This window comes from Littorina saxatilis, linkage group LG12, assembly GCF_037325665.1.
Source record: "Littorina saxatilis isolate snail1 linkage group LG12, US_GU_Lsax_2.0, whole genome shotgun sequence".
Lineage (NCBI taxonomy): Eukaryota > Metazoa > Mollusca > Gastropoda > Littorinimorpha > Littorinidae > Littorina > Littorina saxatilis.
Genome location: NC_090256.1, coordinates 48,525,713 through 48,549,140, shown reverse-complemented (window position 1 = coordinate 48,549,140; position 23,428 = coordinate 48,525,713). Strand labels below are relative to the sequence as shown.

At 39.2% G+C, this 23,428-nt stretch overlaps 1 protein-coding gene across 1 annotated transcript; it reads left to right on the top strand.

Annotated features, from left to right (window-relative positions):
- Positions 1-18,208: 18,208 nt before the first annotated feature.
- On the top strand, positions 18,209-19,543 carry LOC138983124 (prolactin-releasing peptide receptor-like). Its single transcript, XM_070356533.1, has 2 exons — positions 18,209-18,247; positions 18,974-19,543. Exons 1-2 carry the CDS (start codon positions 18,209-18,211, stop codon positions 19,541-19,543), a joined length of 609 nt encoding a protein of 202 aa, XP_070212634.1.
- Positions 19,544-23,428: the final 3,885 nt, after the last annotated feature.

Genomic DNA, 23,428 nt, shown 5'->3' with positions numbered 1-23,428 from the left:
ACTGCACTGTGCGATGTGCTTCGTACAACAGGTTGCACGCCACAAAGTTGCGTTGAGTTCATATAGCGATGTATGTTGAACAAATACAGTTTTCTCCTCTCTTTCTCTCTCGTAACTGAATATTAAAACGGGGCAGATATTAATGTACATTGTCAATGTTTGTGGCGTTTTTCTCTATGACTGTTGATAGAAAATAAACGTATGTATATTGTATAAAATGCGCAACAGTTTACTTTTCTCGTTTAATAAAATACACTGTTGGGTTGTATACAATTACAAGTACTGCTGTACAGGGCACACATGAAATATTCAGTGCTGGAGTTTCTGTATAAACGTTTAAATGCGAAATGTGTGGATTAGTTCTCCTATCAAATGGACGTGAAATAATGTGTATCAATTGTTCAGCCAAAGAAACTGCGACACATACAATTGAGTTCCTTTGTTTAGTTCATACACATATTGCTCCTCTCACTCTCTCTTTTTGCTCTTTCTTTACCTCTCTGTCTCTCTGTCTCTGTCTCTGTCTCTGTCTGTCTCTGTCTGTCTGTCTGTCTCTCTCTCTCTCTCTCTCTCTCTCTCTCTCTCTCTCTCTCTCTCTCATTCATGAATGCTTACATGCACTCTCCTATATTAGATGTCTGTTGCCAGTTACACGCACATTTGATTATGGTATCCAGAGGCGTTGAGTTGCCATGGAAACGACGAGCGGTCACGAGTTCATTTCATGAACAGTACGACTTCGTGTTTCAGTTAATAACACGCTTTTCAAAGAATATGAGGGATGGAAATGTAATTCCTCTTCTGATATTGTAATCGATATTTACATAAACAAACCAATACTGTTGTTCTTACAGTATGTGTATCTAAATCATGTATTTGACATATTCTCTGTCTGTTTTTTTGCCGTTTTACTTCATGGTTCATTGTTAGATGATTCCGTGTCTGAAACACGTGCATTGATCTACATGTACTACAGTTGAGGGGTCAGAGCCTCGCGATGTTCTGCTATTAAACAAGAACATGTACGTTGATGTGTATTTGAAAATGTTGCTCCAATTACAATGTAAATAGTGAAAAATGCATGGCCACAAATTATTTCTTGTACATGATGCTATTGGTGATCTCTGTCAAATGTGAATAAGATAATGGATACACATGTATGTGCGTGTATCGTCATATCAGTGATTGCTAAAACGTGAATTGTGTGTCTATGTGATTTTTGTGTCTCATCAGTGTAGTTAAGTACTAAGCATACTGCGTGCACTCAATCTATGTACATGTGCATATGCCTGGGTTGTACCGGAAAAAGCTTACTTCTTGTTGTTAGCCTAAAAGCACAAGATGTGTGGTTTGCGTTCTTGTTCTCTGTTTCATTAACATCATTGTATATCAGCTATCTTACACTGAACTCACCGTCACGCGATGGTGTATAATGCATTCACATTTAAAATAACATTAAACTGTCTTTGCTGTTCTCTGTGTATTGTCTGATAATATGTGGAAAGTGTAGTCATGACCTTCGTTTTGCTAGTGATGTCAATGTTTTTTTCTCGTGTATTTTGTTGTTTATTCATTTATGTATTTACTTATTTATTTATTTATTATTTTATCTAGTCATCAGATTCTGATTCTTGACTGGGTCGGAGTTCTTAACATTGTTCTCTCGCTGTTCGGAAAACCGGGTACGCGTTTTGATTCCGCTGTGCACTTGCTTGTCACTGAACGTGATCCCATAAGTGTCTGCTCTACCGGACAAAACTGAGTTTCAGTTCCTCGTTACTCTCTAAGTGTCTGTTCTATCGGACAAAACTTAAGTGTTAGTTCTGTCGGACAAAAGTTTCAGTTCCTCGTTACTCTCTAAGTGTCTGTTCTATCGGACAAAACTTAAGCGTTAGTTCTGTCGGATTAAACTGAGTTTCAGTTCCTCGTTGCTCTCTAAGTGTCTATTCTATCGGACAAAACTTAAGTGTCTGTTCTATTGGACAAAACTTAAGTGTTAATTCTAATGGACAAAACTTAGTCTCAGTTCCAAGTTACTCTCTAATTGGACAAAACAGTCTAATTTCCTCGCTCCTCTCTACGAGTACGAGTCTACTTTATCGGAAAAACTTAGTAAATGTAAGTTGCATTGGAAAGGAAATGTTCCCCTTTACTGTCTAAGAGTGTGTTCTACTTTTGTAAAGTATGTGCTTTATCGGTTACCGTGAACAGAGTGTGTGTTCTGCCCGATGTAACAGAGAATCAGTTTCTCGCCAGTTTCTTAGTGTTTCTGTAGCGGACAAAAACTCACTTCAACTTGATTTCCCTTGAAATGTATCTGCTGTAATGGAGAACACTGAGTTTTAGCTTCTCCTCATTAAGGTAAGTTTTGGTCACTTTTAAAAGTCCTTGCCTCAAGATATCTGCTCGAACAGATTTAGCTGATTTCGACTGTCTCGTTATCTTCTAACTGAAGCTGCAAGGGACGGAGCTGTGTGTCAGTCTGTGTTATTGTGTTAGTGTCCGCTCTACCCGTCACAACTGAATTCTTTTTGGGTAGGTCTATGCTCTTTTGGACACAGTGAGATTTGCTTCTTCGTAAACCTACCGTATACCATGTTAAATTCTACTGGGGCTCTATAATGTGACAGATTATACGGGATTGTTGCGAGTAAGGAAATGTCTGTTCTGTTGAACAAAATATTGTTAATTAAACAGGCGTAACTGTTCTGTCAGTAGCCATTCTGTCTTTTCGACGTTGCATTTGGCAGTGTCAATAGTACTTCAGTATATATTGCTGAATAGTTTGTATCTGCTTACGTCACTCATACAGACACACACACACACACACACACACACACACACACACACACACACACACACACACACACACACACACGCTAACACACACACGCACACACGCATACACACATACACACACACACACACACACACACACACACACACACACACACACACACACTAACAGACGAGTACAACCAGATATAACTTGTTTTGACCGATAGAGCAGACCTTTTCAGCTGCGCAGCGTTTGATTCGAAACCATTATTCAGAATACTGATGCTAAACAAAACGTTTCTCCCATTTGGCTGTTTCTATCTCTACGCGAATTCACGTAAATGTGCTGTCAGCTTTTAATGTCCTCAGTACGGTTCAAATAAATCCGGTAGAATCACATTTGAAAAACAAATCAGTCTGAGAAAGAAAAATAAGTTGTTGTAGGCTTCAATTCCAAGTACAATACAATACAATACAATACAATACAATACAATAACTTTATTAATCTCTAAAAGAGAAATTACATTGCTGAGCGTTTGTGTCCGTAATAATAACATACATAAAACATTCAAAATAAACATTTGTTCTTTGTCCTGAGAAAATATAGCACATTGGTTATCACATAAGAAAGTATATTAAAAATAAATTAACATGCATTCACAATCAACAATGCACAAAAGAAAGTCAGCACCTTGCCGGTTATCACATGTTGTCTAAGATTAAGAGAGTAGAATGCAAAACAAAATCAACAATACTACAAGTATGGCGATTGTTCATCCGATGGTGCAATATTGCGAGATGGAATTTGAACACGAATATTCCTGCACGAGTATCTTAACTTTTCTAATGAACTAACTAACTCTAAATTCAGATACCTACATGAGGATCTTTTTTTTTTCCCCGCTGGAAATACACGTACGTTTTCTGATGAACTAACTAACTGTTAACTCCTAATTCAGAACTATGCACGAGGATCTTATTTCTTTCTCCGCAGGAAATACAAGTACGTTTACTAATGAACTAAGTAACCCTTAAATCTTAATTCAGAACCCTGCACGAGGATGTTATATATTTCTTCGTAGTTTTGACTAAATGTTTTAACAAAGAGGGGGAATCGAGACGAGGGTCGTGGTGTGTGTCAGAACTATGCACGAGGATCTTATTTCTTTCTCCGCAGGAAATACAAGTACGTTTACTAATGAACTAAGTAACCCTTAAATCTTAATTTAGAAACCTGCACGAGGATGTTATATATTTCTTCGTAGTTTTGACTAAATGTTTTAACAAAGAGGGGGAATCGAGACTAGGGTCGTGGTGTGTGTGTGTGTATGTGTGTGTGTGTGTGTGTGTGTGTGTGTGTGTGTGTGTATAGATCAGTTCCGAGAAAACTTCTGGACCGATCTTCATGAAACTTCACCTGAGAGTTCCTGGGTATGATATCCCCAGAACATGTTTTCTTTGTTCCGATAAATGTCTTCAATTACGTCATATCCGGCATTTAGTGAAACTTGAGGCGGCACTGTCACGCCCTCATTTGTGAACCAAATTGGTTGAAATGTTGGTCAAGTAATCTTCGACGAAGCCCGGACTTTGGTATTGCATTTTAGCGTGGAGGCTTAAACATTAATTAATGAGTTTGCTCATTAAAGTTGTCATTAAAATGAATTCAAAATTGATTGCATCGTATTCTTCATCAAATTCTGAATCTGAATCTTACTCTTAAAATTTGATCACAGTTAACGAAAATAGGTTAATTAGTTCTACGATTAAAATGTAAGAAATCGATCCAAAAAGGGTTTCATCTTATTCTTTATCATTTCCTGATTCCAAAAACATTATAAATATAATGTGTTTTATTCAAAACAAGCTCAGAAAGTTAAAAAGAATACATACAGAAAAGCGCGCATTCCTGCTTACCGCAGTACGCTATTGCGCTATTCTGCCTCGTCAATTTCACTTCGTGTTGCACGGGAAAACTGCCGCGGGGATTGACGAAGCTGTATTGTCTCGGTTAAAAAAAAGTGCGGTGCGTTCAGTTTCATTCTGTGATTTCAAGAGCTTGACTAAATGTAGTAATTTCGCCTTACGCGACTTGTTAACTCTTAATTCGAAACCATGCACGGGGATCTTATTTCTTTCTCCGCAGGAAATACACGTACGTTTTCTATTAATGAACTTAACTAACTCTTAACTCTAAATTAAAGATCGTTGATTCAGAACCCTGCATGAGGATCTTATTTCTTTCTCCGCAGGAAATACACGTACGTTTTCTATTGAACTATCTAACTCTTAACTCTTAATTCAGAACCATGCACGAGGAAATCTCAGCGTACATATCTGATAGGGTAACGCGAATAACTTTTCTCTCATAGTGTTCAGCCTAAATATAGCGTACTGTGTGCTTTTTTGTGCTAGCTTTGTTGTTCTAGTCAGAACATACAGTGCACGCTAACCTTATCAGCTATCATTTCTGTTTTTGTCTTCGGTGAGTTATTGACTTGTACTTCTGGTGACTTTGTTGCCTTCGAATGCTTTTGCTGACATATATAAATGACATGTTAACAATGGTAAAAATAATTCGTTGTGTTGTGTTAGATATCATGTTTGCTCAACGGCCATGTACAGATGAAATTGCTTGGGTTTTGTGCATGGGAGCTAAAACATGTAAAGTGATCTGATGTAAACAGAAACGAAAAGAAAGAAAATGCGCACGTGTGTACACACACACACACACACACACAAGCACACATGCACACGCGCGCGCGCACACACACACACACAAACAAACACACACACACACACACACAAAAGCACACATATATACACACACACACACACACACTCACACACACACACACACACACACACACACACACACACCGACACACACACACACAAACAAACACACACACACAAAAGCACACATATATACACACACACACGCCCCGTTACCGTCGTTTCTACCCCACCCATCCCAGCCCACGAGTTCACCCCTTCCTTTTTCAAGAGTCACCACATGTGTATGCCTTCTTCAAATGATTGTACCTGCAGTGTTTCTTAAGTTCCTCTCGTTGTAAACAATTAATTTGTGTACATATTATCATAAAATACAGCAAATTGTCTTCAACGAGATGACTTTCTTTTGTTGTGAGCAGAGTGATGTGTTGATGGTTAATACAAAAGGAAGGTTAGCAGGTAGAGGAAGGGGATTGGGGTGTGGGCGGGGCGAAGGTTTTGGGGTTGGGGGACTCTGTTTTTCGATCTGTGTACCTGCATCTAGAAATACATAGATACAAATATGTATTTTTCGAAATAACCGTTACTACTCGTTTAGGGTGTCGCAGTTCTAAATTGCCAGCTGCGACACCATTCTGACCGTTCTGGTTTTCTGCTTTCGCTGCTTATGCACGTGTGTTATGATTCTGTGCGTGCTTTATATGCCGCGCTTAGCATTTACTGCTAGTTCTGGCTGATGTGATGTGATTGATGACATTACAGTAATGAGAGACATCTAAGAATACATGTTTGATTGTGATACCTGTGTGTTTTTGTGTTCTGTTAATGTTCATACTTGATCAAAGTAGGTATTTGTCTTGGCATGATTATGTAAAGTGTATCATGTTATTGTTTTGGCTATTACCTGTGACGTCAATTTGTTTTGTTTTGTTGTTGTTTTTCTAAAGCGTCTGAGCTTTCATACGATTGCCTGTTGTGAGGTACTCTTAAGGTATTTTGCTAAGTACCACCTCATCTTTAAAGTTCACTTTCTTCGTATTTATTTTTTACTGACTAATCAGTTTACTAGAACAGAGAAATATCAAATGAGATTACGTTCTGCTGTCAAACACAATCCAACGGCAGGAAGAAAACTAACAGAAGAAAGGTATGTGCGAGACTCTCCAGTGTAAAGCCAAACACACACACACACACACACACACACACACACACACACACACACACACACACTCACACACACTCACACACACACAGCACACATACACTGGCACTGACACACACATACACACACACACACACACACACACACACACACACACACACACACACAAACAAACAACCAATGTATCAACCAGTCAATCCAACAACAAACAACTAAACAAAACCGGATTTTAGTTTTAAGTTTAAGATGCCAACACCTTCAAATTGTTTACGTTATTTGTTTTGTTGACGAAAATATGACATTTGAGGCATATCTCAACAGGAATTGTTTTCTTCGATCGCAAGGCGAACACTGAATGTCTCGATCTACACGCTAGACTACCGCAGTAGAGACAATCAATGACTGGCCCGATCTGTGTTAAATGTCATACTTTCGTTAGAAATACAAATAGCATGTACAAATTGATCCTATTTAATGAGAATTATGTTAATTTGTTACAACAGAACGCATAAGAACATGCACTTTTTTTTAAGTCTCAATCAGACGCTTAATTATATTAGCTGTGGTCTTTATCTGACGTAACATGACTTAAATAAGGGAAATCAAGTGTTCACTCGATACACATATTCCATGCGTCTAACTAATTGTTCATGTAGCAAGGTATATTTCTATATCCCATGACCTCCCTTCTTTGTCTCTGTTACTTCAGTATGGGTATATATGTTGTATTTTTATAGCTCAATAAATACATCATGGACTCCAAAAAATATATGATAGTGCAGATTCCGATTTGGGCAAAGGACTACTTTCCTCCCGACCTTTGACCTCGCGCCGAACAATGTGACACATTTGTATGAAGTTCTAAAATCGTATTACACGGCTCAGAAAACCATATCAGTTGCACGCAAAAATGAATCTCAGAACTGATCTGATGTATGAGATGCAATAAGCAAAAGTTTCTTTCATTATGAAAGCAATGCAGGTCGAAAAAAACGAACATTCAACTTACAAGATAACCAGATGCTAGCGAACCAAAACAAAAACACGAGTACCCTCCCCTTGCATCGTTAGCAGACGACTTTTGAGAATCTGTCGGTAGTGTGTTTTGGTGTGCGCCTTCAGCTATCAAACATCGGCTGTTTCACGTGTTTTGCGAGCAAGTCTACTCTTTTGCCTGGCTCTGCAGTAAGTCCACATATTTTTCCGTAATCCAGTCATATTCCTTCAAAATGCAATCAATCGGCGGTGACAGACGTGTCGGTCGCGTTTTCCTCTCACCCATACCAGTTTAAGTTCATCCATGCAAACACACTCGCAAAACAGTTTATCACGTAGATACATTTCAAATAGGGAGCAAATGGTTAAATCTAAACCTACATATTTGTTCCCTAAGATTTGCTTCTCTGTCAATAAGCCTAATTACACACGTTCGAGAAAAACAACGTGGAATCAATTCTGAATCGAGTAAGCCAAATGGGTCCCAAACCCGTTTCGCCTGTTCTGCCGACCTGAAACGCAAAACAAAAGAATTGTGCGCTTCAACTAAATTAATTTCTATTCGACTTCATTACTTTCTTGCAACTTATGAACCTTTACTTAAAGCTTTTAAATGGTCTGAAAGTAGTGTTACCGCGTACTTATCGATGCACTCATTCGTTTTATTTTTTCAGCGACGGTCACTTAGTTTAAGGTTGCAAAAGGGCTAAGTCTCGCTGGCAACAGTTTTACCCTGCACAGATCGCAACAGTGCCGCTAGTAGTCTACACTTTGTGTTTGATGGTAGAATGGGATATACAGATTACAACACTCGTGGTTTTTTATATGGCTTGTATTTCAGTCAAGACCCAGCGGGAATATCAATCGAGAGCCACTCGCCAGAGGCTCGTGTCTCCCGATGATATTCATCCGCTGGGTCTTGACTGAAATACAAGCCATATAAAAAACCGCTCGTGTTGTAACCTATACATATAATACTATAAAATATAAATCTATTTAGGTTTTAAACTGAGAAACTGACTAGTTACTTTTTAAATTACAAATTCTTGCTTTCAGTATCAACACCTTCAATATACAGTCATGAAAACTAATGTAGGCTATTGCTTCATAATGATGACAATGCTGTGTAAATGTATTATCTGCCGATACCAACATTTGTTCTTCGTTGGTTTATTTTGTTCTGTTGACTGTTGTTCATATTGTATGGTTTAACTTTGCCGGTCGCTGTTCAAGCACTAGAGAGTACATATGAACCGTCTGGCGTCCGTTGCCTATTGGAGACGTTTCACGTCAAGATTGGATATCAGACTCCCAGGGGGCTTCTGTTGCTAGGCTGTGAAAATAAAGTGTTCTGTTACGTTGGTGAATCATGTGTGTGTATAATGTGTGTGTGTATGTGTGTGTGTGTGTGTGTGTGTGTGTGTGTGTGTGTGTGTGTATGCGTGTGTGTGTGGGTGTGTGTGTTAGTGCGTGCGTGCGTGTATGTGGGTGTGTGTGTCTGTTACGTTGGTGAATCATGTGTGTGCATAATGTGTGTGTGCGCGCGTGTGTGCCTGTGTGTGTGTGTGTGTGGGTGTGGATTGTGTGCCTAATTGTGCATTTGTGTAACCTCTCTCTCTCTCTCTCTCTCTCTCTCTCTCTCTCTCTCTCTCTCTCTCTCTCTCTCTCTCTCTCTCTCTCTTTTCAATGAAATCACAAGCACACACACTCATGCGTGTAAGTTTACACACACACACACACACACACACACACACACACACACACACACACACACACACACACATAGTTATCTAAATCGACAATTATATGCGCTTTGAACCAACTTCCTTACAAACAACCGCATCCTTCCTTTTCGGAGGGATATTCGTGTTTGCCACCTTCCCAAACTGTCAGCATTGTGCAACGGAAGTTGAAGAGCTGTTCAAACTTGCAAATTAGTATTAACCGCAGCAACGATCCTTTTGAAGCAGCAATGATGTGGCTGCCGGCAATTGCTCAGAAAACACTTCTTGGGCCTTGAAGACTAAATTGTCCAGTAATTTTTTTCTAGATGCCATCCTGTCGACAGATTGCAGAGTAAACTTCCCCAACCCCTTGTGAGCCGTCCAGTACAAACAAGCCAACGGGAGGCTGTCGCTTTTAGAGGCGCAGCTATTAGCATAGCTGATTGATCGTGAGCATTTTTCTCTTACGATGCCATGGTTGAAGCGTTTTCTTGGCTTTCTTAATGGTCACAGGAGCAGGTGGTAACATAGCCCGAAAATGTTTCAAAGAGATTCCAGGATAATTATGACACTAAAACTAACGGTTTTGCATGAACGTGAATACACGACTGTAAGTGTTGTTTCAGAATCATTTTCGGTAGTCAGATGTATTGAGTAATGCGAAACATGTGGGAAGATTCTGCTTTTAGGGGGAAAGGGGGGTGGTCCTACTGTGATTTTGTGTGTGCAAAACATCCCGGGGGAAAACTTATGATGTGAGTGTTGAATGGACATGAACGGTGCTCACTGGATTTTGTTTAAAAATCGTTACACTGAAAAAATGATAGACTCCAGCTAACATACCTCCACGATGCAAACTGATACGTTGAACTTTTGAAGAGTAGACTTGCGGAAAACCGTCGATAGGTAAAAGGTATATACTGATCCCCACTTATTTTGATTTGTTTTTGTTGTTTAGGGGTTAAATCAATCCACACAAAAACTGATTTATTAAAGCTGAACTAAAGGGAATTTAGCTCACACATTTGTATGCATGTGGGCACATTGTGCAAATCATGTGCCTTATTGATATGAATTCCCAAAACCTGGGTGTTAGACCCCAGTGAAATCAGCATCTTGACATTTCTATAGTAGGAGCGATAGAATAAACATTGCATGTTACTCAGCGTCGTTCCAGTTTATGACATTCTTGACGTTCATGACCTTAAACATTCGTTTGGTAAAATAATTCAAATAATTATGTCAAGTTTTCCTCATGCGCCTTCGCATTTGTGTCGTTCATGGCAAATGATATTCTACGGCATTGCAGTTTTGAAGATGACAGTATGCTTCATACATTTATTCTTGCATCTTCTTAAACATTGTCGCATTACGTAATCGCAGAGTATGCCGCAAACACTTTTCTAATAATTGTCCTCCTCGCCCCCCCCCCCCCCCCCCCCCACCCGTTCCAGATGAAAACGAATGCCGACATTTATATGTTGAGCTATGCTATAAAAACCTTCATTTAAAAAAATACATGTATCCATTTTCTCTTTCATGATTGTCGTCGTCGCAGTCTTATTCTTATTATAATTGTTATTCTTCATGTTGTATTATTTGTGTTTATCTCGTTTTTACATTTAGTCAAATTTTGACTAAATGTTTTAACATAGAGGGGGAATCGAGACGAGGGTCGTGATGTATGTGTGTCTGTGTGTATTTGTGTCTGTGCGTGTGTTTAGAGCGATTCAGAGAAAACTACTAGACCGATTTTTTTTTATAAAACTTCACATGAGGGTTCCTGGGTATGATATCCCCAGACTATTTTTCATTTTTCCGATAAATGTCTTTGGTGACGTCGTGCCCGCCTTTTAATGAAAGTTTTTTTTTTTGTGTGTTGATCATATGACATCATATATTGATTTTTTTTAAAACAATATTCGCATCATAATGTATGGCTGTCTTTACATTATATCAAAGAAAATAAACAATAATTTGTTTTTAATTAATAAAACTTCAGACTAACGAAATCTCAAAACAACATGATTTCCAAAAATAATTTCCAGTGTTAATCGTGAATCGGTTTTTTTAAAAATGCTTAGGCACATCTTTGCGATTAAAATAATGTGATTAATCTTCTTCATATTTTTGCTGTTACTTTTTATACCAAAAAGCACATCTGTAACATTCAACCTAATTCTTTCACCAATGTTTACTAAAATGTACATTTCAATATATTTCCAAAACCTGAGCACTGTTGGGCACTCAAAGAAAAAATGCTCCAATACATCAAGTTCATCCTTACAATATGTACAGTTTTTATCACCCTTCACTTTCATTTTACACAACAAAATATTAGTTGGATAAATGTTTTGCAATATTTTCCAATGCAGTACACGTAATCGAACTTCACTAGTGACAGTGGCTGCTAAGTTCCAATTCTTTTCGTCAATTTCAAATCCTAATTTTCTTCTCCAAAATCCTTCTGAACAGGGTTGGCTGTATTGTTTTCCTACCAGAATCTTTCGAATTTCTTTTACTGATTTAACTTTTTTCCCACAGAAGGTCGGAATGTCACAGACTGAACAATTTACATCGTTTATATCGATATTTCTTAAAAGGAGATGTACAGCTATTCCAACAACATTGTACTCAAGCAATCTATTTGCAGTGTAGCCAGTTCTTTCACACACTTCTTCATAGGTAGAAAAACGTCCATTCTCACACACATCGCTCACATACATTATACCACTTTTAATCCAATCCGCAAAAAAAGAGTGGGTTTCCTTGACAAATTATATCTTTGTTGTTCCACAACAAACCGGAAACAGAATTACCATTATTATCGACTTGATTGTTATCAAGCCATGCCTTCAACACAGCGGACCAAAATTCCGATTTAATACTGTCCAATCCTTTAAATGGTTTGCTATTAATGTTCGCAAAAAAACACTCAAAGCGACTCCCAAAACGGAAAAACAGTGCTTTTGGGAGCCATGACCATTTCTGGTCTTCATTAGACAGAGTTAGGTTCACAACCCAGCTTAACAAAAAGGAACACTGCATCTGACGCAAATCAATCATATTTAATCCACCTTGCTTTACTTCGTTACATAAAACAGTTCTTTTCACCTTTTCAAATGCTTTTCTGTTGCAGTCTTTTTTGCGCCACACGAAGCGAAACATTAACCTATTAATTTCAGTTAGAACGTCGTCTGGTACAATCAGCGCCTGCATTATATAGACAAAATGTGGAAGAATAAACGTTTTGAATACACAGACTTTACCAATAATGCTCAAATTCCTTTTCTCCCACACGCAGATGAGCCTTTTTGCAACATTCACTCTCTCTTCCCAATTCTCTTTCACTTTTGACGCACGCATGTAATTACAGAAATATACACCTAGAATTTTCATTTTGTCTGTACATGCAAAACCGCAACACTCATTCCTACAATTCTTCCGCGACCCAAACCACATTAGTTTGGATTTTTGGTGATTTATGTTCAAACCTGATATTTCTGAAAATTTACCAATCAAAGCCAGGGCTTGGAACATGTCATGTTCATCTTGCAAAAACAATGTAACATCATCAGCATACAACAATACTTTCAAAACTTTATTCATATCTCCGTTGTTCCATAATGACATACCCTTTATATTTTTGGCCTCTCGAATTTTGATTGCTAACAATTCAACTGCTAATACGAGGGCTAGTGCGGAAAAAGGACACCCTTGCCTTATTCCGGAATCAATATTAAAAAATTCAGATAACCAACCACAATAGTTTACACAACTTTTTGCGTTTTTCATCAAAACATCAACCCATTTCACAAAATCAGTTCCAAAACCAAATTTTTCAAACATCTTCAACATAAACTCTTTGGAGATGCAATCAAATGCATGAAAAAAGTCAATTGACACCATCAATCCAGGCTTATTATGTAAATCTGCATGTTCTAAAACATCATCAACTAATCGCAATAAGGTTGAGACACGTCTACCTTTTATATACTCAACTTGATCCTCATTCACAACACTCCCTACAACATCAGAGAGCCGAAGAGCTAAACATTTCGCTAATAACTTATAATCTGTATTGGTCAGTGAAATAGGTCTCCAATTCTTTAAATCATTTCTTGATAAATCCTTCCCTTTATGAATCAGTGTAATTGCCGCTTTACACTGTGAATTAGATAGAGTTCCATTCTTAAAAGCAGAGTTAAAAGACGCAAGTATATACCTTTTTAGGCTCCTCCAAAAAAACTTATAAAACTCAACTGTTAATCCATCAATTCCAGGCGCAGAACCATTATTCATACGCTTTAGAGCTGACAAAACTTCTCCTTCTACCACTTCCCCTTCACAGCTGTCTTTCTGCTGATCATTTATTTTTAAAACCTTTGTTCCATCCAAAAAAGTGTCAATTTTTAAGCTCATGTTTCCCTCATCAATTTTCCGTTTATACAAATCAGCAAAATACGTTTTTTGGACGAGAATAATATCTTCTTGCGTTGTAACAATTCGTCCGTTATCATCTTTTACACTTTCCATTATTTTTGCGTTTGCTCTCGCCTTTTCTAACCCAAGAAAAAAAGGTGTGTTCCTTTCACCCTGCTCGATCCATTTAACTCTTGCACGCACCTGTGCTGCACGAGATTTACGCTGCTCTAACAGTTCTAACCGCAGCTTGACCTTCTGCCGTTTACCTTGCGTTTGAATACAGCCAGGGGAGATCCCAAGGGTTTTATCCAACTCATTTAATTCACCATACAGTTTTGCAACATCATTTTTAATTTCAAAACTTTTAAACTTACTAACATTTTGGGAAAAGTCCTTGATTCTCATTATCAATAATTCCCAACCAAGTTGACAATCCTCTTCAACATCATGTTGAAATGTGTCAAACATTTTGTTCATTTGATCAACAAAGCTCACATCATGCAACAGAGATTTATTAAATTTCCAATAACCCTCTCCTCTTACGACATCAGATAGTTTAATATGAATACTACAGCCTCTGTGGTCCGACGTCGCAACAGAGATTATGTCACAATCAACAATCTTTTCAAACACACTTAAGCTACTAAAAACGTAGTCAAGTCTTCTTGCCACAAATGGAATATTTTTTGACCATGTAAATTCTTTTCTATCTAAATTATGCATTCTCCATACATCGTATAAATCACATTCATTCACCAGGTCATTAAATTGTTTCACAACAACGTTTGAATGTTTCTCTCCACTTATTATGTCGAGCTCATTACTCATGACACAATTAAAATCTCCACACAACACTATATCACCATCTTCCTTTTTAAACATGTCTGAAACATCTGCAAAAAAAGTCATTTTCTCTCTAATGAAAGTTGAGGCGGCACTGTCACGCCCTCATTTCTTTACTAAATTGACTGCAATTTTGGTCAAGCAATTGTCGACGAAGGCCGTATTGTATTTGAGCTGGCATGGCAGGCTTAAAAATGAATTAATGATGTTGGTCATTAAAAATCTGAAAATTTATTAAACGATCCAACAATAATGTCATCGTATTCTTCATCATTTTCTTATTCCAAAAACATATAAATATGTTTTTAGTATAATTATATAAATAATATGATATAAATATGAGCTTGTTTTTATTCGATTTATTCGATTAAAAACAAGCTCAGAAAGTTAAAAAGAATATAGATCGATACAGAAAAGCGTACGTGCTAACCTGCTCAGCGCAACCACTACCGCGCTATACAGGCTTGTCAATTTCACCGCCTTTTCCATGAGCGGGGGACGTACAGACGATGCATTACAGACTTGGGAAAAAATGCAGTTTCATTCTGTGAGTTCGACAGCTTGACTAAATGCAGTAATTTCACCTCACGCGACTTGTTCTTCTTGTTATTTCTCTTGTTCTTCTTGTTTTTCTTGTTCTACATTTTGTTCTTGTTTTTGTTCGGGTTCGTGATCCTCGGTTTTTGTGGGGTTTTTTTTTCTTCTTCTTCTTCTTCTTCTTCTTCTTCTTCTTCTTCTTCTTCTTCTTCTTCTTCTTCTTCTTCTTCTTCTGCTTGTCCTCCCTCTGAAGGAACACACATGCTGTAACTCAATGCAAACCGCGCTACCCAAAACCTTCTTGTCACACACACTATAAACAACCACCACGTCGCAAGTCCTTTTTATCCCAGCTCCTTTACAATAAGATACAAAGCCAGATCAGCAGACACAAATTGAATCTCTTCGTGATTGCTTCGTCCAGATTCTTAGAGTAGCGTGGATCGAAGAGACACTAGATTCTCAGTGCGAGAATCATTTGATAATTTGATAGCTTTGTCAATATCCCCCCCACCCCCCCCCCCCCCCCCCCCCCCCCCGCAATTCCCTACCCCTCTCTTCAATGATGTTCCTCTGACCGGCAGGGTTAGCCTGAGGGCACCCTCCACTCTGTCAGGACAGTATATAGGTTCGATCTAACCCCCATTAGGTTAGATGTGCATGAAAAAGGCGGAGTGTTACTGCTGTAAGATTGCGTGCTTCGACCCTAGATTGTCTACTTGCTTTATGTACAGACTGGTTTGGAGTATTTGTGTATGTCAATGTTTTGGATAATGATGACAAGCCACATATAGGACAGTTATTGAGCAAAGCATTAGAGCACTTAGTCTAGCTCACCAAGAAAAATATGATAACAAAAAGATATGAAATTAGATGCAACGGTGTATACGGATAAACAAACAAGTCGCGTAAGGCGAAAATACAACATTTAGTCAAGCTGTCGAACTCACAGAATGAAACTGAACGCAATGCAATTTTTCAGCAAGACCGTATACTCGTAGCATCGTCAGTCCACCGCTCGTGGCAAAGGCAGTGAAATTGACAAGAAGAGCGGGGTAGTAGTTGCGCTGAGAAGGATAGCACGCTTTTCTGTATCTCTCTTCGTTTTAACTTTTTGAGCGTGTTTTTAATCCAAACATATCATATCTATATGTTTTTGGAATCAGGAACCGACAAGGAATAAGATGAAAGTGTTTTTAAATTGATTCTTTCTTTATTTGGTGTTTAACGTCGTTTTCAACCATTCAAGGTTATATCGCGACGGTTTTAAATTGATTTCGAAAGTTTAATTTTGATCATAATTTTTATATTTTTAATTTTCAGAGCTTGTTTTTAATCCACATATAACATATTTATATGTTTTTGGAATCAGACAATGATGAAGAATAAGACGAACGTAAATTTGGATCGTTTTATAAAAAAAAATTTTTTTTAACATTTTTCAGATGTTTAATGACCAAAGTCATTAATTAATTTTTAAGCCACCAAGCTGAAATGTAATAAAGAAGTCCGGCCTTCGTCGAAGATTGCTTGGCCAAAATTTCAATCAATTTGATTGAAAAATGAGGGTGTGACAGTGCCGCCTCAACTTTTACAAAAAGCCGGATATGACGTCATCAAAGGTATTTATCGAAAAAAAGAGAAAATGTCCGGGAATATCATTCCCAGGAACTCTCATGTCAAATTTCATAAAGATCGGTCCAGTAGTTTGGTCTGAATCGCTCTACACACACACACGCACAGACACACACACACACACATACACCACGACCCTCGTCTCGATTCCCCCTCTATGTTAAAACATTTAGTCAAAACTTGACTAAATGTAAAAAGTAAACTGTGATATTTGCATTCACTTCCAATGTTCACCAAAGCAGTTTACAAGTACAGTAGATTGAACGACAAAAGGTGACGTTTTCATGTCAGTATGTCCCAAATGACATCACCAGTACATTTTTCATTCTATCTAATTTGTTGTCGTTCTATTTTTTTTCTAATAACATGCGTTAACAATTAATTGTCAACTGGAATGTAAGAGCACAACAAGTGTAACTTGATATGTAGTTTCTCTAGAGGGAACAAATCTTCCACTTTCATGTCAGTGTGTCCCATGAAACATACATTTGCCAAACAGCTGTGTGTGCGTAGATTATTAGTTAGTGGTATAGAAAATACTGATCAACAATTAAAGTCAGTTTTCACATTCATTTTCTACCTACTTCTTATTTGTTTATTCTTTTGGCAATGGTGAAATGTCAGCAATCGTGTGTCATTCGGTACAGTAGACATGACATCTGATCTTTTGTCACTGTCTCATTTAGTGTACTTTTAGTAATAGTGGAGAGCTTAGCATTTTCGAATGGTAACACATCAGAACCTCTTTAAAGTGTGTGTGAAAGTTTGCTATTACGGTACTTTCATCTCTTCCCTGCAGGTTTGCGTAAACGGGCCCTTATGTGTCCAAAGGCAAAAACATAAATAAATAAGTAAGAAGTACAGAAAGGAAAATCAAACAAACAAAGAAAAACAGAAGACAAGAAAGACATATAGACCGACTGAAAAACAGACAAACAGACATGCAGACAAACAGACATTCAGACAGACAGACAGACAGACAGAAAGGCAGAAAGGCAGAGAGAAACAAGAAATTCCTCCGAGGTAGGAAAAACACCCCCGTCCTTACCATTCTCACTGCCACCAACTGAGAAGGTTATTTCCCTTTGACCATTAATATGTCCCTCTATAAGTCCTTGTAGAATCTTAATCCACCAATAACTCCCTAACCGTGTGTTTGACTGGTCCCAATTTTTGTAAGGACCGTGTCAGGAATGTATAGAACCTGTTCACCAAGTTTGGTGACGATCGGTCCGTTCATTCTTGAGATCTATATGCGAACACAAACACACAAACAAACAAACACATCGACCGAATCCTATACACACCCCTATACCGGGGGTGTAATAAATAAAGAAGACATAAACAATGAAAGAAACACGTGCTCGACGTGATGTGTTGTGCCCCAAAAGACATTCTTGTGCTGTGCTCTGTGAGAGGTGTTTTCTTTGTGTTTAATATTATTTTGTTTGGACCTAGCTATTGATGTGTACATTGTTGTTAAACAGTTGTTTGTTGTATGGTTATCAGGGTTTTCTAGTGTGTGATAGGGTTCGTGTCCGTCTGTAGATGTTAGTTTCTTTGTTAGTCCTGTGTTGACAACTCTTCGACAAGCGCTTAGAACTGTACCCACGGAATACGCGCTATATAAGCTTCATATTGATTGATTAAGAAACAAAGTAAGAAACAAAGAATAGAACACACTGAAATATTGTCTTGCCCAACACTTCCTCTTCGTGTCGATTCAAATATTACATATTTTTGTTATGTCCCATATTTTGCATGCTCAAATAAATTATGATAATATTGTTTATGACAAGCGGGCAACTTCCAATATTAAACATTGTCATTACTTATCCTTCGCCTTCGTGAAGACACACATAATTATTCAATATTAAGATAGCTTTAACCAAACCTATTCCTTCGTGACGACTCAACTTTAAACAAATTGATATTATTATGACAAACGTTTTGACGACTGAAATATGAAACACTCAAATTGTTATTACTTGCACTGTTTGTTTACCATCGTGTAGATTCAATCATTAAAAATTCATATTGTTGTGACCTATCTTTGTGAAAACTCACACACAAAAACACACACAAAAACACACAAACACACGCTTGTTTTGACCACAAACGTTTTGTCTTGGTGCAGGTGAAGATCGGGAGCGGCGCGCGGTCGCGTGAGCGCGAGGAGCAGGAGATCAGGCGCAAGAAGCGCACCAATTACATGCTGATCGCCATGGTGGTCATCTTCATGCTGTGCTGGATGCCCCTCAACGTCGTCCTGCTCGTGCGCGAGTACGAAGACTCCGTGGACTCCTGGTCCTACTTCACGCTCATCTTCTTCATCGCCCACGCAATTGCCATGAGCTCCACCGTCTACAACCCCTTCCTGTACGCCTGGATAAACGACAACTTCAAGAAGGAGTTCAAGAAGGTGCTGCCCTGTCTCTTCTTGGGCCGGCGCGAGACCGCTTCCAACAGCTGTAATACCCAGTACACCAGCGTGGAGGCTCAACCCTCCGTCATCAACCGCTCGCCCATGAATAACGGCAACGACAACAACTGCACCCCTGCCGTTACCACCGCCGAGACCACCGTCGCTAACACCATCGCCAACAGCACGGCCAACAATGCCAAAGACACTAAGGCCTTCTACGACGCCGACTCCGAGAAGGTGCATCTCAACATCGCGGAGGAGCAAGTGACGGGGGACACCTGATCGGTGGGCTGGTCAGCTGCTGAGCCCCCGTTCTTTTCTCAAGTGTGGCTTTTTCGTGTTGTACTGTTTTGCTTCTTGATCCCAGCAGTGAGAACTGACTGCCGCTGTAAGTCCCGCGACTTGCAAACGAGATGCCTTCAAGTCCATTCGTACGTCGTGCAGCTGCAGTTAACTATGATGACTCAACCACCACAACAAGTGTGTGTGTTTTCCCATGAAGATAGGATTCAACTGGCAAATAAATTGATTTGGCTGTACGTTTGCAAGTTGCTGAGAAAAAGATGTACACGGTTGTTCTAAGCTCCATCGCCCAAAGTAGAGATGGTACAGGTACAGGCGAGAACGAGAATTGTATAGGCACAACGACCTGGAAAGGGTTTGGAGTTGAATTTTCTATTTTCCGCTGGATCATGTTCGTAAAGATAGAATTAAATGGCAGAAAGAGACTGGCAAGTGAAACTGCATCTGTAACTGGAAGGCTCATCATCTCGTTCGTTTATCGTGTGCAAGCCACCTGCTTGTGGATTAGAGGAAACCGTAGACTCATGGATACACAAACTGTGCACCGAACTGAATGGGGAAAATATTGCCGAGGTATGGTAACTGACTGAGTGGAAGTGTGCATGCCACTAGTTGTTTACAATATTGTCAACACGTGTGGTCTGAGGAGTTAAAAGTGTATAACCCTGTACATATGTCTGTCATACTAGAAGTTCTCATCCCTGTGCATTGGCTCTATCGACGCCCGTTTTTAACCGCTTGCTTCCCTTTATATAATGAACCGCCCATAGATCGTCGTTCTCCCGAACTAACTCCTTAGTATGTCATCGAGAATAGAGGATTTTGGGAAATACTTTCATGCGCCTTTCGGCGATTGGTCAATGCATTTCGTATCAATAATGTCGGTCTCGCTTGCAATTATCGCTACTTGATATTGCTTTCCAAACTTATTCGAAGTGACCGGGAGCGTAGGGTCGGTTACTGAACTAGCCCCGAACAGTGAGATATGGAGAACAGTACACAAATACGAACGGAGAGACTTGGAAACTCGAGTCACTGAGTCGTCGCCTCGCTCGAGAACTCAAGTGTAATATTTGAAGTTAAAATCTCCCTCGTCTACAGTGCGACAAAATAGCACAGTTGGTAGAGTGCCCGATTGACGGTGCGCTGGTCCTTACTTTTGTGGTCCCGAGTTCGTAATTCTTGTATTTTATAATTATTTGTTTGCTTCATTCCAAACGTTTTGGGTGAAGTAATGAATCGAAATAATCAAAAAGTTGCATAATTATTGAGTAGGCTACTTCCAGCGGGACAATTTCCCCAGACTGAATTTCCCATTATATCTGTTTTAGTAACCTTAGCTTTGGTGAAAATGTAATGCCCTATAGGTAACACCGCTACTACATTTAATGATGAGACTGACAAGAAAACGTACAAATCACAAATACGAACGGGGAACCGACTAGTCGGCAAATGCTCGTTCGATAACCCCGGCAGGCACGTGGAAGATATGGCGGTTGCAGTTCAAGTATTTGTTTTCACAGGTTTAGGTCAAGAGGGTTCGTGGCGGGTTGGTACACTACGTTACTTGTAGATCCGGCGGTCTCGAGTTCGAGTCCTATACTTGGCAAGTTATTTGTTCTAATTTTTTCAACTTGTTCTTGTTTTTTTCACTCTCTCTATATATATACTTGTATCTTTTTTAATTTTGATTTATCCCAAAGATTTTGAGTCGTGTATTGAAAATCGAATATAGTGCATGAGTGCCGCGCCATTGAACAGCTTTCCCACAATCCCGTATTCTATTTTTAGTAACGGAGATTCCCAAGAAAAGGTCAAAGGGCAAATGTATCATCGCGTGTCGACTGCTGGTAATAGTTGTAAGCTGCTTCTGTTATGATAGATTTCTGCCCTGTATCATTTTGTTGCTTGTAGCCTTTGTCTGGCAGATAAGAAGCTTACTGCACATTCAGTGAGTGATTCTGAAGAAAGATGTTGATGTTAGAAGCGGCAAACTGACTCAATTTTAGAAAACATATAACCTCAAAGCCAGTAAAGATTAATGCAATGTGTCACTGATATTTGAAAACATGGCGACTTTGCAAGCAGAGATCAGTGTGTGCAGTAATTCCACATCACTGAAGTTTTGAGCAACACAGACTATGTTTATGTTCAACGTCATTTGTGCGTTGATTTGGAGGCCCTGTGAGCGTCAAGACACGATTGTGTAATTCATGGAACAGTGATTGTACAAGATAAGGTCTTAAGAATCAGGGGGGACGCTATATTTCTTAGAGCTGGTGACTTGAATGCCTTGCCCGGAGCAAACGAACACAAAATATCTCAGACTAGTATCAGCAACTCTCGCAGATTGCATGTTCCTTGTTTTGTTCCGCTTACACCGTAAGATTATATCTGATGACAGCTTGATTTTTAGGCCACAAAGATGATGTCTTGCTTTGCACACAAAAGGTCACAAAATGATGCCTCGCCATAACAAAAAAAAACAGATGTGAAAAATGAAAGATGCCTCGCCTTGAAAATCGATGACAGTTTTGATTCCTCTGGATGAACAACGTAGATAGCGTTTTCTGTGATCTGTGCGCTTGGCTTCGGAAGCAGTACGCTCGCTTATATTCGTCAGGATTGTAGCGAGTGGAAAGGTAGCTACTGCTATGTTGAAGTCAGTCTTGCAAGAGGTTACACACCTTGACATGCAAACACGGTCGTCATTCTACCAGCGATAGGTGCTACATGTCATCGGGAAAAACTCATGAAGCATGACAAGCATCCAGATACAGACCACGCAATCTTCTTCGTCAGAATCAAATGGATAGAACACGAAAGAAGAGCTTCTGATGATAACGTACAGCCTGCTGGTAGAAGCTCGGGAGGGTTATTGCACTTGGAACAAAAACGACAGACATACACAGAAGCACGCACGTGACAGCAGTGATGTCCCATTCAGTAAAGGACTTGCACATACACTCAAGAAATAAGCCGTTATGCAATTGTGGAACCGTTACATCTTGGAGGCTTCTTTGTTTTGGATCACCGGTGACGTAGTGAGCAAAAAGCCAGACATCAATCAGTGCATGTACAACAACGTGGACTGAGTGGTCCCGCTATGAACGATGATCTGCCCATGGTAGCTGGGAATGCCTGCCTCGTCCATGCATGATGAATCATGTTACCAAAACACAACTAGGACTGCGTGACCCTGTCATGAACACTGATTAACATTCGATACAGGGAAGAGAGTTTGCCTCACGATGATCAACGTGCAATAACTGGGATTGTCAGTCTCTAAAATGTACCATGATCGACACGAGTTCAATAACTGGAATTGTCTGTCTCTGAAATGTACCATGATCGACACGAGTACAATAACTGGAATTGTCTGTCTCTGAAATGTACGATGACCGACACGAGTACAATAACTGGGAGTGTTTGTCTCTGAAATGTACGATGATCGACACGAGTACAATAACAGGAAATGTCTGCCTCTGCCATGCAACATGATCAACGTATAACAACTGGGAGTGTTTGCGTGTACCATAATTATACGATGATCCACGTACAATAACTGACCGTTTCTGCATTTGTCGTTTATGACAATTGTGTATGCTGTTTACAGTCCAATATAAATCTATCTACGTTTGCCTCCAAAGAGTTCTACACATGATAACGGGATGTGTTTGTGTTTCCTGAACACAGCAAATTACAGCAACAGCCCAGTGTATGTCTGCTTTCGCAATGTGCAGAACATATTGTTGAAGCCACGCAAATAGTTTTGGCACTGCTCGAATCAAGTGTAACCCTTTCTGGTGTAAAATGATGAAACGAATAATCGCGTGTTAGAGGACGATCGAACAGAGAGTACAG

Excerpts from the sequence above, each read along its gene's own strand:
- LOC138983124 (XM_070356533.1), top strand. The coding sequence starts at position 18,209 with ATGTGTTGTGCCCCAAAAGACATTCTTGTGCTGTGCTCT. Across the intron at positions 18,248-18,973 it reads ACATTCTTGTGCTGTGCTCT|GTGAAGATCGGGAGCGGCGC; the intron begins GTGAGAGGTGTT and ends GTCTTGGTGCAG.